Source organism: Palaemon carinicauda, chromosome 2 (assembly GCF_036898095.1).
Source record: "Palaemon carinicauda isolate YSFRI2023 chromosome 2, ASM3689809v2, whole genome shotgun sequence".
Classification (NCBI taxonomy): domain Eukaryota; kingdom Metazoa; phylum Arthropoda; class Malacostraca; order Decapoda; family Palaemonidae; genus Palaemon; species Palaemon carinicauda.
This window is the reverse complement of record NC_090726.1, coordinates 44,945,464-44,963,416: the sequence shown is the minus strand read 5'-3', so window position 1 is coordinate 44,963,416 and position 17,953 is coordinate 44,945,464. Positions and strand designations below refer to the sequence as shown.

Genomic DNA, 17,953 nt, shown 5'->3' with positions numbered 1-17,953 from the left:
GTTGCTAGTGCAGGTGTGAGCGGGGTGGCTGGTATACCTCTGCTAACCCCCTCTCCTAACTAGTGGAGGGTAGTTACACATCGCAAAAGCTTTAACAGCTAGATTCAGCTATCGCCGAAATATATATCCGCTGTAAACAGCTCCAGGTTTGTATAGTTAGGAAACATACAAACTATTTCTAAATTTGTCATTTCCTTAATACTTTGTGCATTGTTGGGTACTGTATTATGCGATCTCAAAGTTGTGATTTTGCTTTGGTATGCGATCTCGCCTGATACTAGCGATTTCACTTCACTTCATGGTGAAGTACTGTAATAACCATTAGATTTTCTAAAAAAATATACAAGAATTAACTTATAACCTCTCCAGAGAATTAACTAATGATAGTCATACCCCAATATTTTGATGGGACTATTGATCAAATGATCAGGTTTGAGTGTCCTCATACTATTTTTAGAATAGTATACTGGGAATAATTATCTAAGAAATAATAATCAATCGTTGTGTGCGTGCGCAGCTCAACATTACCACTTGCCAATCATACCGAGCTTGGTGTTTTAATTTTTTTCGCGAGCAAAGCAAGAACCATTAGATTTTCTAGTCTTTTTATTTTTTTTTTTTTTTACCGATAAAAATATTGAGATCACATACCAAAGCAAAAGAATAATTTCCAAGATCACGCCATAAATGAGATTGCATTACGAAACAGCACCCATCATTGCTGTCCAAGGAAAGAATGCGGTTTTGAAATGTTTCCCTAGCTTTCTCGGTATTTTCCAACTCATGCCAGGAATACTCATACAAAAATGTTTGGTTGTATATCTAGAAAAATAAAAAATTACTGTAAAAATATATTTCTTGATACAAACCCATTACATATTTATAATGAAAGTTTCTACCTCTCAGCCCTGCTGATTTCTTTCAGTTTGGACTCGGAAATCCATTTCTGCATGTGCAGGGCTGCATCCAGTCTTCTTTTAACTATTTAATGAAAGAATATAGTGTTTAGGTACAAAGACTACAAACTTGTTTAAATAAGGGTTGTAAAGAAAATTATATTCATTACATAACGTATATTAGATTTCACTAAGGCTTTGGAGGATTCATTTTGATTTTTACCAGAATTTTTCATGAATTTTGGGTATATTAATTGTGTATTTTAGTATTTTGAGCTTACATTACAGGCTTGTACTGTATTAACCCTTTTACCCCTAAGGTAAGGTTAAATTTCGAGCACATTTTGCCATATATTTTTTTGAAATTGCTCTAACAGTGTTAATTTTTGTCATAGAGAGGTTAAGTTGGTCTCATTGTTTTGGAAAATGCCTGAAGTTTCTCATAAAGTTATCAAAAATATGCAAAAACATGTAAATAACAGTGTTTTGCAAGAACGTACCGGTAAGTCCTTTTGGGGGCGAAAGGGATAATGTGCTCGCATATAAATACTTATTTATTCTACATTTCCAGAAACAATATCATAAAGCACCGGCAGGTGTTTAGGTGGGAGTTACAAACAAAATGGTTCCTCATAATGTCACCTTACCCAAAAATCTGCCTTTGGTAATTGTTTCGGATGGTGTGTTATTGCCTGGCTCGACCATCCGTTTACCTGTATCCTCTGTCAAAAAGTAAGTAGGAATTAGTTTCTTTAATTTTATTTCATCTTTTGGGATTTGATATCTAGGATAAAGCATTTTATCTCAATGGGAAGGAGTTCTTGATCTTGTTAATGGCCTTTAATATTCTGACATTGCGTGAATTTATCAAAATAGTGGATCTGTAGGTAGGGAGCTGTTAACCCTTTTACCCCCAGGCTCTTTGGAAATTTCCAACCCTTAACCCCCAGTATATTTGATTAAAATTGCTCTAACAGCCTTAATTTTTGTCATAGAGAGGTCAGGTTGGTCTCATTCTCTTGGAAAATGCCTGAATTTTCTCAAAAAATTATCAAAAATATGAAAAAAAAATTTTTTATTGCATTTTTTTGCAAGGACGTACCGGTACGTCCTTGGGGGTAAAGGGATGAGTTTTGTGAAACTTACCAGTACGTCCTTTGGGGGTAAAAGGGTTAATTTAATAATTGGCAGTACCCCACTCATGGTTTTTATTTATTTTGGGAATTTGTGCTTTAAATGAGTTTTTGTATAATTAACCATTTTTTTTTTAGCAATCTTTGGTTTATAGATAGAAAACTTATATAATTGTTTTCCTTAAGGTTTAAGAGACAAAGGGTGATTAGAGAATAGGGTAGCTAAAAGTTACTGTATGGGCCTGTCCAAAGAAGTAAATGGCTATGGGGCAATGTTGATAAAGTCAAGGTGGTATAACAGAGGTGGTTATATATAATCTTGGTCACATGGTACTTTGGTGAAATGGGTAGACAAAAATTTGACACGCCTCGCTTCATCTCTAGTGATGACAAGATTTTTCTCTTTTCCCACACTTGATTCTCCCATGTAAAGCTGTTTAGTGTTGTATAGTACTGTAATGTACTTATAGTTATTACTTCTGGAAAAAAAAAAGGTATTGTTATAGATGTAAAGTTTCTCTACAAAGATTAACTACTTGATTAGTTAAACAGCCAAATATGAAGATAATTTAGGAAACTGATGCAATGTAAAAAGCAAACAAGAGGGACGCTCATTAGAGCGGAGACCTCCCCCGCGACAGTTCATTACTCGTCCTTTTGCTAGACCTTGACCTTTGACCTTAACATGCATTAATTTGTGTGGAATTTCATACACTCAAATATGAACCAAGTTTGAAGTGTCTGACATCGATTCCAAACTTTTGGCTGATTATGGGAATTTAATAATTTCCAGCTTTTTACATAAGTTAATCCTTGCAAGTTTCATTCCTCTACGATTAAGATTATGGCTAGGAAGCTGTTCACAAACAAACATACAGAGGGGGTAAAACATAACCTCCTTCCAGCTTCGTAAGCGCAGGTAAAAAGCAATGCAGACTGCAAGGAACTTTTTATCATTTTCCGATTTCGACTTTGTAAAACATGCTCAAAACATACTCAAATACTCCCACATGGAAGTAAAAGATCCATTTTCATACATTTAAACTTTCTGAGAAATCATATTATATAATTGTATCACTGTACTGTATTGCATTGTACTTTTTATCATTTTCCGATTTGGACTTTGTAAAACATGCTCAAATACCCCCAGATGGAAGTAATAGATCCATTTTCATACATTTAAACTTTCTGAGAAATCGTTATATAATTGTATCACTGTATTGCATTGTAATGTTTATGTATTTAAATTTTCAATATTAAACTTACCCGATAATCATGTAGCTGTCAACTCCGTTGCCCGACAGAATTCTACGGGAGGGATACGCCAGCTATCACTATACTAGAAGGGAGTGTACTCACAAGCGCCACCTGTGGCCAGGTACTACAGTACTTGTTGTTGACGCCACCTCACTTTTTCCTCTGTCGTGCTTCCGGCAAGACGTTCTTGGATACGCTTATGATTTTGGAGTATTGTTCACGGTTTGGTGAAGTATTTCTCTAAAATTTGCAGCTATTCGCTATACTGGAAACTTCTATATTAGCTTAGTTAGCTTTTGGAATTAATTTGATTAATTATGGTGACGAAGAGAGTATGAACTCTCTTTCACCTTTAAATGGCCGACCCTTCCCTTAGACGGAAGTGTTGGTGTCTAAGAGAGTATAGACTCTCTTTCTTAATTTTGCTTAACAAAAGTTATAGATTTATTTTATATCTCTCCGCCTCTTATAGGCCTCTTCGATTAACTTCCTTTTATTATAAACTTATTAAAATTAATTTTTATATTTGTTTATATTCGACCTTCCTAATAGTAGGCGGTCTTTTCTTGGTACCGAAGTTAATTAACATTGAGCCCGTCATTTCGGTTTTACCTGTTAACATATTATGCTATTTTAATGTCTTTGAAAGATTTTCTTTGATAGTCTCGTACTGTTTTCAAAGTTGAACTAACGTTTTGTTTTGTCTCTGCAGTTGTTGACGTTCAGAACGTTCAACTTGCGCTCTATCATTACGATAGAGAAAGAATTTTCACGGTTTCACGTTGCAGTAAGAGTAACCGTGTCTAGCGTTTTGTTCATTCTTTCTTAACTTAATGGTTTTAATCCTAATAAAGGAACTTTTCATTTTGGGAAATATTTAAGTTTTTTCCTTTAACAATAATATGTTTTAACGATATATATGATTGGGCTCTTCTCTCAGGTTCTAAGTCAAGAGAGAGAGAGAGAGAGAGAGAGATAGAGACGGAGGGAGAAAGAGGAGGATAAACGTTTCATTCAAGCGAGTAACGTTGTTATCGTTTTTGCTCTTCTCCCTAGTCTCTTTAGGGGAAGAAGGTAAACGTTTCTAGAGTGATCTAGTGTTTAGTCTCTTTCCAGCCACTGAATTATTTATCTTTCATTAGATTTTTCTGTTACATTGTAATTCTGTTTTCGCAATTACTAACTTTTGAGAAAGGATAGAATTGCGTGTTTCAGTTACAAACCACTTAAAGTTTCGAGTTCAGTGAAATAAGTGCAAACAGAAAATCAAAGTGATAAGTGATTAGCGCAAAGTGTGTCAGTGTTGTGCGTGAGGGTACTTCTGTGCGCGCCAGTCGTCCTCCCAGTCCGGGACCTCTTGCAAGCTCCCAAGCCCAGGGGAGAAGCAATGTCGAAGGGCAAAAGGGTTCAGCAGGCCTTGATCGGCGCACAGAAGTATCCTCGGTGGTTGTGGGCGTGTCTTACCGAGACCGTCACTCCCACCCGCAGACGATTGAGCCCTCATTTTGCTCGTCTGCAGAAGAAATTTAGGGGAGAAAACGCTGGTCTCAGGTCTCAAGACCTCTTAAACATAAAGTCCAGACCTATGCCAGACGTACGAAGTTAGAGTTCAACAACCCGGATGCAGTCATTGGGTTAGCTCTGACTCGCCGCAGTCATCAGTTGAATGCACTCCGCCTAAGAGGAGTAAGGTTCTTCCGCAACAGATCTCTGCTGTTAAGGCTTTACCTCAGCAGACCTTAGTGTCTGCCGACCCCAAGTTGACTCTACTGCAGTCCATGCAGTCACAACTTTCGGTCTTGATGCGTGAGTGTCGGGCTGAGAAGGTTGCGCCTCCGCCTGCGCTCGCTCCACCTGCGCTCCCTCCGCCTGCGCTCCCTCCGCCTGCGCTCGCTCCGCCTGACCGCAGTACCGCCTGCCAGGCGTACGATGTTGAGCCACGTTATGAGTTTACTGATCCCAGTGGTGTGCAGCTCCCTCCGCCTTCCTTAAGGCAACCTCAGCAATGGGAACAGGAGGCTTATACCTCTCTTCCTCCGCTTCCACTTGCTGTTCCACCAGTGAGGCAACACTCGCTTGAGGTACAACAACCTCTCCCATCCATGAGTCAGTCTCCTCAGCTCTCGCTGCAGCGAGCTCAACCCTCCTCAAGGCAAGCACCTCAACACCTTAGCCTTGCGCCTCAGGAGCCTCAACTTGCGAGACTTTTACTGCGTTCTGCGCAGCCACTACCTTTTCGCTCTCAGCTCACACCGCAGGAACCTCAACTCGTTCCTCAGGAACTTGCTACTGCGCATCCGCCAACCACTCAGCAAGCGCAACCCTTGAGTTCAGCCACTCATGCCAGGAGTCAGCCTCCTCCACCCATGCGCCTACCTTCTGCTACTTCCTTTGATCAGCCTTTGCAGACTGAGCCTCAGGTGTTCCCTCAACAGAGTCTTGAAGAGGAAACCACAACTATTGTTGTTCCAGCTCGTTCTGACTCTGCTGTTCAGCATACCTTACCTCCATTTTCAAACATTATGATAATGGAGGTTATTTGTATTACTTATAAAAATATATTTGTATTCCTTGCAATATATTTTTTAACAATATCGCAAAATATGGCAAAAAATATGAATCATGAGTTATGAATGTAAGGTAAATATTATGTTGATATTAAAACCCCATGCAAGCATGCATAAAGCACTCTAGCACTGGTCATGGAATTTCTGAGAAATGTTAAACGCCATGCACACGCTCTGCTTACCTTACAGCATGCTCTACATACAGCATGCTCTGCTTACAGCATGCTCTGCATACAGCATGCTCTGCATACAGCATGCTCTGCATTCAGCATGCTCTGCATACAACATGCTCTACATACAGCATGCTCTGCATACAGCATGCTCTGCATACAGCATGCTCTGCATACAACATGCTCTGCATACAGCATGCTCTGCATACAGCATGCTCTGCATTCAGCATGCTCTGCATACAACATGCTCTGCATACAGCATGCTCTGCATTCAGCATGCTCTGCATACAACATGCTCTACATACAACATGCTCTGCATACCTTACCGCATGCTTCTCAGTCACACATCTTTGGTTGTTGCCAACTCACTAGACTGTCAAGCAGTTTCATAACGTTGCCTTCTAGTCTGCTGCTTTTGCACCAGTGAAACCCTCACTGAGAGAACTTAGCTTTTCTAGGATATGGTCCCTGTAGATGAGAAAGTTCTTTTCTCCCTCCTTCTGATATTCCCTTGAGGACTCTGTCATTTGGAGGGAGCCTTTAGCTGCGTAGCCTCCTATGGACTTTTATTTTAGCATAACATGCTTCCAGGGAAGGTAATGGTTCCACTTCAGTCGCTAATCCCGTCTGTTACCACACCTGCTCCCATAGTCCTTGAGCTGTGTTGCAAGACATGCAGTCCAAGCTTAGTCCTTGTTAGAGGATTTTTTGTTTACGGAGTCAATGTGTCACGGGGAAGACGTTCAACAACCAGCAGAAGTGACTTGTTGTGACGCAGTGCGGCATCCTCAGCAACCCGATAAGGAGTTGTCTGTACGACCCAGACAGTCTAGACAGATTCGGGTTGTCACTGTACTTCCTCGCTTGCCCATGGTTGACAGTTCACAGATTGTGCAGCAGTACCATGATCTTGTGTCCGGCTCCGTCAGACGACTGGCTTTTAAGAGCTCCCACAAGTCGTCGCTGTCTGGAGATTTTCAAATGGACTATGGATCTGACCAAGGAACTGGGCCTCCTGGTCAATTTTGAGGAGTCTCAGCTCGTCCCATCCCAGACCATTGTCTCCTTGTGTATGGATCTTCAGAGTCGAGCTTTTCGGGCTTTTCCGTCGGCCCCAAGGATCTTCCAAGCCCTAGAATGCATCCAGAGCATGCTGAGAAGGAACCGATGCTCAGTCAGGTAGTGGATGAGTCTAACAGGGACACTTTCATCGCTGGCCCTGTTCATCGTGTTAGGGAGACTCCACCTCCCCCCCCTTCAGTATCATCTAGCTGCTCACTGGATAAAGGACATGACGCTAGAGACGGTCTCAGTTCCTGTTTCCGAAGAGAGGAGGTCTTCTCTCGCGTGGTGTAAGAACAGCTTTCTTCTCAAGGAAGTCTACCTTTGGCTGTTCAGAAACACGACCGCCGTCTCCTCTCGGACGCATCAGACACGGGCTGGGGTGCGACTTTGGACGGACAAGAATGCTCGGGAACATGGAATCAGGAGCAAAGGACACTTCACATCAATTGCAAGGAGTTGTTGGCGGTTATTCTGGCCTTGATAAACTTCAAGTCCCTCCAGCCCTGGCTTACATCTTCAAGCAGGGAGGGACTCTTTCGTGGAAGTTGTTCTAGATCGCAAGGGACCTACTCATCTGGTCTAAAGATCGAAAGCTAACTGGTAACGAGGTTCATTCAGGGCGGTATGAATGTCATGGCAGATCACCTCAGCCGGAAGGGTCAGGTCATCCCCACAGAGTGGACCCTTCTCAAGAATGTTTGCAGCAGACTTTGGGCCCTGTGGGGTCAGCCAACCATAGATCTGTTCGCTACCTCGATAACCTAGAGACTCCTGTTGTATTGTTCTCCGTTTCCAGACCCAGCAGCAGTTCACGTGGATGCTTTTCTGCTGGATTGGTTCCATCTCGACCTGTATGCATTCCCGCCGTTCAAGATTGTCAACAGGGTACTTCAGAAGTTCTCCTCTCACAAAGGGACACGGCTGACGTTGGTTGGCTCCGCTCTGGCCCGCGAGAGAATGGTTCTTAGAGGTACTGCAATGGCTGGTCGACATTCCCAGGACTCTTCCTCTAGGAGTGAACCTTCTAAGTCTACCTCACGTAAAGAAGGTACACCCAATCCTCCACGCTCTTCGTCTGACTGCCTTCAGACTTTCGAAAGACTCTCAAGAGCTAGGGGCTTTTCGAAGGAGGCAGCCAGAGCGATTGCCAAAGCAAGGAGAACATCCACTCTCAGAATCTATCAGTCTCAAGGGGAAGTCTTCCGTAGCTGGTACAAGACCAATGCAGTTTCCTCAACCAGTACCACTGTAACCCAGATTGCTGACTTCCTGTTATATCTAAGGAAAGTAAGATCCCTTTCAGCTCCTACGATCAAGGGTTACAGAAGTATGTTGGCAGCGGTTTTCCGCCACAGAGGCTTGGATCTTTCCACCAACAAAGATCTACAGGACCTCCCTAGGTCTTTTGAGACCTCGAAGGAACGTCGGTTGTCCACTCCAGGCTGGAATCTAGACGTGGTCCTAAGGTTCCTTATGTCATCAAGATTTGAACCTCTCCAATCAGCCTCTTTTTAGGACCTCACATTAAAAACTCTTTTTCTCGTGTGCTTGACAACAGCTAAAAGAGTAAGTGAGATCCACGCCTTCAGCAGGATCATTGTTTTCACATCTGAAACGGCTACATGTTCCTTGCAGCTCGGTTTTTGCTAAACGAGCTTCCTTCACGTCCTTGGCCTAAGTCGTTCGAGATCCCAAGCCTGTCCAACTTGGTGGGGAATGAACTGAAGAGAGTACTTTGCCCAGTTAGAGCTCTTAGGTACTATCTAAAAAGGTCTTAACCTTTACAAGGACAATCAGAAGCCTTATAGTGTGCTATCAAGAAACCTTCTTTTCCAAGTTCTAAGAACTCAGTTTATTACTATTCAGGCTTCTGATTAGAGAAACACATTCTCATCTGAAGGAAGAAGACCTTGCTTTGCTGAAGGTAAGGACACATGAAGTGGGAGCTGTGGCTACTTCAGTGGCCTTCAAACAGAGCCATTCTCTGCAGAGTGTTATGGATGCAACCTATTGGAGAAGCAAGTCAGTGTTCGCATCATTCTATCTCAAAGATGTCCAGTCTCTTTACGAGTACTGCTAAACCCTGGGACCATTCGTAGCAACGAATGCAGTAGTAGGCGAGGGCTCAGCCACTACATTCCCATAATCCCATAACCTTTTAACCTTTCTCTTGAATACTTTTTATGGGTTGTACGGTCGGCTAAGAAGCCTTCCACATCCTTGTTGATTTGGCGGGTGGTCAATTCTTTCTTGAGAAGCGCCGAGGTTAAAGGTTGTGATGAGGTCCTTTAGTATGGGTTGCAGCCCTGTATACTTTAGCACCTTTGAGTTGATTCAGCCTTCCAAGAGGAACGCTGCGCTCAGTAAGGAAGACGATCTTATTAAAGGCAGAGTAACGGTTCAAGTCGACTTCCTTACCAGGTACTTATTATTTCATTGTTATTGTGGATAACTGATTATATGAAATACGGGATACTTAGCTATCCTTTAGTCTTGTACACTGGTTTTTCACCCACCCCCCTGGGTGTGAATCAGCTACATGATTATCGGGTAAGTTTAATATTGAAAAATGTTATTTTCATTAGTAAAATAAATTTTTGAATATACTTACCCGATAATCATGATTTAATTGACCCACCCTTCCTCCCCATAGAGAACCAGTGGACCGAGGAAAAAGTGAGGTGGCGTCAACAACAAGTACTGTAGTACCTGGCCACAGGTGGCGCTTGTGAGTACACCCCCTTCTAGTATAGTGATAGCTGGCGTATCCCTCCCGTAGAATTCTGTCGGGCAACGGAGTTGACAGCTACATGATTATCGGGTAAGTATATTCAAAAATTTATTTTACTAATGAAAATAACATATTTATTTGTATTTTAATACTGTATAATTTTTAGAAGTTGAAATTCATAAATTGATTACATTATTATATTTACAGCATCAACTTGGTAAGATCACGTTTGACTTCTGGAAACAGTTTAAGGAATACGATCATTGGCATAGTTACCAAGGAGACCAGTAAGGTATATTACTCTTATTGTATTCAATTTGCTGTGGTATTAAGCTTTTTCTAAGGAATAAGGAATAAATTGAGAGAATCGGTATTTGTTTAAAATGGCCAAAATTATCAACCAAAATAGGTCATCAGAATTATCATACAATATAGTTGACCAATATTAACATCCAAAATGGTTAACCAAAATTATCTTCCAAAATATTTAACAAAATTATCACCCGAAGTAGTTAATAGATTAATGAAGAGCAATGATAGTGTCAGTAATAGAGAGTTCACGGCTATTTATATCACCCGAAGTAGGTTAGTTAATAGATTAATGAAGAGCAATGATAGTGTCAGTAATAGAGAGTTAAATGCTATTTATTCTTGCAAGAACACACTTATCTTTAATGGCGTGGTATTCCAAATATAAGCTGGAAAACCATTTTTGAAGCCTGTTAACTAGGCACTTGAAATGTAAGGTAGACGAGTGGTTTTGCCAGTCCCTCACCAGATGGAAACCCCATTTATTTTCAGCAGCAGTTTAGTGTGGATTTCTTGCTGTACTCATCACTGTATTCTAACTATGCTTGGTTTATGTTCATTGGCTTGATTAGGGTAATGATTGTGGATTGGGATCTTCCTCAGAAGAGTAAGATGCTGGCTGAACTGCAGCAGAAATGTGCTGTAGGAAATAGACTTTGGATTCTTTATATTGCCTTTTTTTGGGCCATAGCCTGTATTGACTACATTTTATATACATTATGTCTGCCAGCAAGATGTGCTATTTGTTTTTTTGTCAGTGGAAGTGCTTTGGGAATAAGCACTTGAAGGTCAAGAAGTATTTGTTGCAATCATCATGCTAACACTTCATTGACTCTACGGAGATTTTTGGATCTTCACCTAGTGCTCCTGCGGCTTCCAGTGCTGCTCCCTTGCCTATTCCCTTAGTTTCCTAGTTTGAGAGCATTACTTCCCATGCAGAAGATTGCCAAGTACCAGTATTTGTTCTCCCCTGCCTCTTGTAATTCCAGCTTCTGCTGATGGAGTCTTAAGGTTACCTTCAGATGATGTGGCTTACTCTTGTTTGGAAATTTGACCATTTAATTTAAGCTCGTGCAGAAACTAACTCTTGTGTTCCTACAGCTCTTCAAGCTTATGCTGCTTTTGCACCTTTTAATTGTCATTGTTCTGGTAGGAGATGCCCCCTGGTTTCACTTCCTGCCAGATCACATGGATCTCCTCCTGCTTGCTTTAAACCTAGCCTCGTGTGTTGCATTAGAGATGATTTGAGTCTTGTGAAAGGTGAAGAAATAATAGCATGTATCTATTCCTCTTCTTTCTCCTGTGTCTTTGTGTGAGAAAGAAAAATGAAGTTCCTGATGATGTCCTCTAACATGGAGTCCCATTGGCCTTTGGGGTGTTGCCATCCTTCTTTGAAAGTTGATGGCAGGGTATGCTCACTAACATGGGAAAGTGCTTCATGGGTAGGGATGACACTAGAGTTTAATCAGGCTTCTCAAGAGAGGATTACTGGCCTATATTTTCCTACTGCTCCTCTTGCATTTCCAGATTTGTCTGGAAATGAATACTATGTATTGGTCATGAACGGAACTTTTCCCAAACTTGTTTGTGGCAAACAAGGGTTTGATCCTAGGAGAATAAAGACACGTTTTTCATCTAGAATTATGATCATAGAAGTATGTTAACAAGACTTAGTGGCCAATGAATGGGTGGTAGATTACGGCCCCCTCTATTGATAATTGATCACTTTTTCCTTGGCCGTAATCAAGTTAAAATTCTCTCTCTCTCTCTCGTTTGTTGATATTTTACTTTTTTGTTTGAGTTTAATAATCCAAATTGTCAGGGATACTAAAATAATATTCTTATTACTTTGTTTCTCTTGAGGCAACCTGTATCTTGAAATATGTTTACCTGAATTCTAAGTTTAACCTAATTTTACCATATTTCATGCAGTTCATTAAATTTTGATTTTACAGTAATTTAGAGAAAGAAAATGGTAGTTAAGAGATAATTCATATTTAATTTGTGTTAAAATTGCTCGTGCGAACTTTTCTGGGGAGACTCCTTCTTTAATATATCTGCTTATCCTACTGCTGCTTTTCTTCCTGGTCCTTTGTTCAATAAGAAAAGCAGGTTCATTGGGTGTTGTTGCCTCCTGGTTTTCTTGTGGTATTTTCAATAAACTTTTGTTTAAATTGTTGAAAACATGCTCTTTGCTACCTTCAATGTGACTTGAACACCAGGATAACCTGACTATTAGCCATATGGTTTGAGTCCAACTTTCTGTAAGCCTTCCAAGGAAGTAGCAAATCTGTTCAGTCTTGTTTGTTTGTGTATTTGGACAATTATTTTGTATTACAGTAGAATGAATTAAGGTTAGGAGCTCACAGGAATTACTTGTGCACTAGAGATTATCTCCTCCCAAACAAAGATCATAATGTTTTTGAAGAAATATACGTCATTGTACTTACAACTGTATAGTGTTAGTGGATATTCATATTTTTCATTATTTTTGTACTAGTGGGCATTTGTTTCTCACCAAAATAGCCATCATTTGATCTTTTCTAATGTAGAATTCTTTAATTTTAATGTAATTCATAGTTTGGTGAACTTTGCAGTGTGGCCTTTTATTTCCTGTGTAAGATGAAGGATTCTGTTCCTGGTGTAGTATATTTGCTGGTCTCCGGGAGCAATCACTTTTTTTTTTATGCATTCTCATGAGTTATTAGTATCTTGCCCAGCATGTACAGTACAATCTTGTCCTTGTATGGTACTTATGTCCGTAAAGCTTGCCTTCTAAAGGCTAGATTATGAGAGGTTAAGATAATATCTTGGTTAAATGACCAACTACCCGTGCATATTGCTCTACTATTATTTTCTTATTTTCTTCCTTCTCTGGACCATGTTCTAGAGATGTGCTCAAGTATTCTTTTCATCCTTTTATGGAACTTGCTCCTGTACATCCATTCTTTTGTCTTTCAGTCAACACTAGGGTTAGGGGAGTTCCAGTACTTCTCATACGAGGATTCTTGTATGAATTTTGTTGTTACGAGAGTTCTCTCCTGTTAGCCCGACATTAGAGTGGCAATTTTTTTGGGGGTCGTCAGGATTTAACCAGTAGCCCTTTCCTATGTGTTCCCGTTACCAACAACCCTAAGAAATTAAATGACAGTTGGAATGAAAGTGAAAAGTTGAATTGGGAATTGCAGTAATCCTGAACTGTTCCAAAAGTTTTGGAATCATTGGGGGTCATTAAACAGCCTGCAAATGTGCAAATTATTCAGTTAATTACTGAGGATGAAAGGGACTAGGTTCATAAGGTAACTTGTCTGAACCACCCAATATTCTTTTTCCTCTTCAGATGGATTGAGGTCTGAGATTCTTGCATAACGCACGGGCAGGCTATATTAAAGTTGAACATAGAGGTTTGCTGTTGTGGATCATAGAATTAACTTTGTTTTTTTCATTTTAATGTGCCTATATTAATTTTTTATATGTTGAATTTAATTACCTTAATTTTATCTTACCAAGTATTTATAAGTAGGGGTAATTATTTGAGAAATGGCGAGTACTGTCTGGGGAATTCATTTACTACTGCTGTATCTGCCGAAAATTTGAGTATTATCCGTTGGTATCAGCTATGTGTGTAAATATATGATGGAATAGATCATCTTTTAACATAGTAATATTCCTTATTTATTATTGCAGGATTCTCATGGTGGTTCACTCCATGATATCGGCACAGCTGGATTAGTCGTGCAGGTTACTGGTACTAATTGGCCTCGTCCGTCGTACTCGCTTCTAATCACTGGATTATGTAGATTCAAGTTATTATCTATCGTCCAAGAGCATCCTTATCCCGTAGGGGCTGTGAAGCAGATCGAGTATGATAAAAGTTTAGCGAGTGATGGTAAGATTTTGGTTAGATATTTTATAATGCAGAAATGGTTAAAAAGTAATATTTGTTTTTTTGTTCATTGTTTTTAACTGTTGAAATCTTGAAGCGCTCATGCTTGTCTGATCTAAGGTGAGACAAAGAATCTCATTTAAGAAGTAAAGGAAGAATGAATTATAGTGTTGAACTGTGTGGTACTACTCATTCTTAACCCTTGCTGTCCTCTTTAAGACCCACCTTGTAGGGGTCTAGGGCTGTTACTGTACCAGTAGACTTTAATTAAGGGTGCTGTTTTAGCATTTTACTTTATCTCTGTCCAAACTTTCAAATTTATTTTTCGTCTTGAAGCTTTCAAGTTTAATTTCATAATTAATCTGTAGGGGTTTTCTCCCCACTTATACCTCAGTGTGGAATGGTCTCCCAAGTCTCAGCACTTGGCCATATGGTCCAATGACAAATGGGAAAAGTATCCCCAAAATTAATCTGAACATTTGATAATGATAACAAAGAAACTTCTGTTAATTGAGAATGTTTAGATGTTGCCAATGTATCCTACGCTTAATCCCATGTTTTATATACAAAGAATAGATTGGGAAATTTTAATTATTCCCAAGTATGCACCCTATGGTACTATGGATTTATCACTGGCTACATATATTTTTGCTTTTAGCTTTGATCTGATCTCTTTGGCTCTTAAACCCAATTTTTGCCTCTGTCAAGAACAAATCCCTTTGGCAAATACTGGATAACTTCAGTCAATTCAGGTTCATGGTCTCATTGCCATAACTTGTAATAACATAACTAACACTAATGTCCCCATTAAAGCTAAATTATTATTGAATGATATAGCACCTCAGTTTAGAAATTTTTAAAATGGCATAATACTAGAGTAATAAATTACAGGCATATTAAAATGAATATTTCTGATAGTCACCCGGTTACATTTGAATATCAACATAATCTCGAAGCTTATAGGAGAAGGAAAAATAAAAGTTGGTTAAGGGAAATGATCGGCTGAATTAATAAGATTGAATTTTTATGGTAAAATCAATTGTAGAAAAATGTTAAGTAAGATCTTGCTTAGCAGCCCAAGGTTCATTGATGCACTTTGAAATTAATGCTTTTCTACAAAGAGATTATCTTTTCCACCTGTATATTTGTAATGAAGTTCCTGTGATTCATGAATACTCATGTTTGTTCCAACACCCCGGGTCGCCTCAGGGCACATATCACACTGCCTGAGGTTGACCCCTTAGAAAACGGAACGAGGGTAAACTATACAAAAAGCTGGTCGGTTAGGTAGAGTTACCAGTAACTCCTAAGAAGGTAGTTCTAGGTAAGTATGTTAGGAAAAATACAAATTACTTAAAAATTTGTGATATTTGGTCTGATATGGATATGTAAGGCCAGCAGTTTGAGGTTGAGAATTTCTATGTTAAGTATAATTACAGTGCTTTTTATATTAAATTCCTGCAAGGGGAAATATGCACTTTTAGAGTTTCTTATTGTATCTATTGTTTTGAATGATAGAGAAGGTACTCAACTTAAAAACTTGATAGTTCCCAAGAAGTTTGTAAGTCGAATTTTGTAAAATTCTTGTCTGGTAGAGGCTCAACCTGAATCTCATGCGTATGATATCCAGCTACAGAAGTCAACAAATAATCATGTTTCACATGAAATAGATATCAGGTTATTACAAATCTCAATTTCCTTACAGTATTAAATAATGATAAAGCTTTGTGACAGTATTTCTTCAACTTATCTACGTTATTTTCAGTTGGATTTGTTTGTACAGTATCTCCAAATATTTGTAAGTTTGAGACCTGTATATGTATTGTTCATTAGTTAATGTGATGATTGTATTTTGTTAATGTGTGGTCTTTAATTTACAACTCACGTAATTTAGGACAAAATTTTATATTGAGTATTTTCATGATCATCATTTTCAGATAATGATCTGCAGCTCAAAGATCTTATTAGAGAATTCAAGGAAGCAGCCAAGAAAATGGTAGCGCTCTTGGATGTGTCTGTTCCCTCCGTGGCTAAGCTCAAGGTAAAGAAATTGATATGTGTTCTTGATGATTTACTTATTTGATGGAAGCACAATGGAGGGCATTCCAATCTAATCATATATCAATCAAAAACCTTGGTAGTGAATGTTATGCAAATACTGTATCCTCATTTCTGAGAGCTAGTTATTTCAGGGGCTGGAAATTTACTTAGATGCATAGTCTCAATACTTACTAATAGGGTCATCATATCAGGGAAACCTTTTGTACAGTGTAGTATATTGGTTTTGAAAAATACTGCCGGTTAAGTTTATTCCGAAGTTTGTAATAATGATTGTGCACTTGATTACAGAGTATATGATTTTTCAAAATTATACGAAACCGTTTTGCTTAAGACCTATTATTTCAATGAAAGGTAAAGGTCATGGTGTCCATAATTATGTACTCTATCTGTCAGTAATATTAGATGAGTATGTATTTGTATTTTTTTCTTTTTTTTTTGAGTTATGGCCCTCTGAAATTCAATGACCTGGAAAATTTGACCCCATTGAACTTTGAACTTGCCCATCTTGAACTTATACATTTTCAATGTTTTGATATATCGAATAATATTTTCAGCACCAGAAAATTAAGATTTTGGTCTTGGTTTCAAGTAAATGGGACAATATTTGACGGAATTATAGTAAAAATTTGATTCTGACTTTTCAGGTCACTGTGACCTTGACAATGACCATATGAGATCCAAATTTTTATGGGGTCTATTATGTGCCATAGTGCATCTCTTCTGAAAACAATTCAATTAAATTGGTCAAGTAGTATTTCCATAGAGTTGCTAACAAAGGAAAACCAATGTACAAACACACCCACAAAGGCTTCTACCATAAACAATATTCCTCATCCATCTCTCGTTGGGGGACGGGATAATTAAATGTTATTAGTCTTGCAGGAAGCCAAGAAATATAATGAAGGAAGATATTTAAGTTTGCATGCTGTACTCTAAGAATATCATTGTGATATTGGTGGATGGTTTCTTAAGCATAAAACTGTCGTCAATACTCTCAACCATGATTAATTTTCATCGTTATCAATTATTTGATAATGGTATTCTGTAGTATTTTTCATTAAGAAATTAATTTTACTCTATTGAATTCAGCAGTTTTGATTCTCTAGTATTCTTTTTTAGGTTTGTTTTGTTAATTGAATAATTTACAAATTTCAGGAATTGGTTGAACAAGTGCCAAGTCAACACTTGATTGACTTAATTGCAGCATTTGTTAGAGCAACATTGCCGGAAAGACTGAAAGTACTCGATGCTGTTGACCTGGCAACTCGTCTTAAAGTCACTCTGCCCCTTCTTCTCCGTCACATACAAAAACTAAAGGTAATAATACCTTCCGAAGCCGCATAGGGCCCGGTCGGGTAGGCTAACCACATAAACGTTAAATAGCCTAATACTCAAACCTTAATAAACTTAAATAACTATATTTAATCATTGTATAAGATGTCTAGAGCTAAATAACAAGACTACAATTAGTATGAGGAACTAATTGGAAGTCGTCAAGTAAGCATGAAGGTCTCGGAGGTAGCGACACCAAAATGGCTGCCAGGGAAGAGGCATCATATGACACTGTACGAGACTAAAGTTAACAATATTATCAAAATTTTACGAGTGTCGCTACCTCATCTCATCAAAATTGATAATTGCAATACTGTACTTAACTTGGGAGTAGGAGTCTCCGGAAGCTCAGACATCTTCACTAAACACAAAATAAAGGTTCCGAACACAAGAACGCGTGTTGAAATCACGGTGCTATAGAAGGAATGATGGGAGAAGCGTGGGTAGTGGTAGTGGTGGGGCGGGGGCCGCAGTAGCCATAGTAGCGGGGAGTAGTTGGATGTAGAACGGCACCTCGTAGTAATGGGGTATGTTGAGGAAGGAGAA

The 17,953-nt window shown here is 39.1% G+C and overlaps 1 protein-coding gene across 1 annotated transcript in view; it reads left to right on the top strand.

The window, feature by feature from the left end:
• Positions 1–17,953, top strand: part of LOC137624510 (lon protease homolog 2, peroxisomal-like) — a 69,847-nt gene that overhangs the window by 6,047 nt on the left and 45,847 nt on the right. The window contains exons 2-6 of the mRNA XM_068355328.1: positions 1,468–1,628; positions 10,027–10,111; positions 13,816–14,017; positions 15,952–16,055; positions 17,231–17,392. Coding sequence (XP_068211429.1) covers positions 1,519–1,628; positions 10,027–10,111; positions 13,816–14,017; positions 15,952–16,055; positions 17,231–17,392 — 663 coding nt within the window. The 5' untranslated portion in view covers positions 1,468–1,518. The remainder of the gene's footprint in view (positions 1–1,467; positions 1,629–10,026; positions 10,112–13,815; positions 14,018–15,951; positions 16,056–17,230; positions 17,393–17,953) is intronic.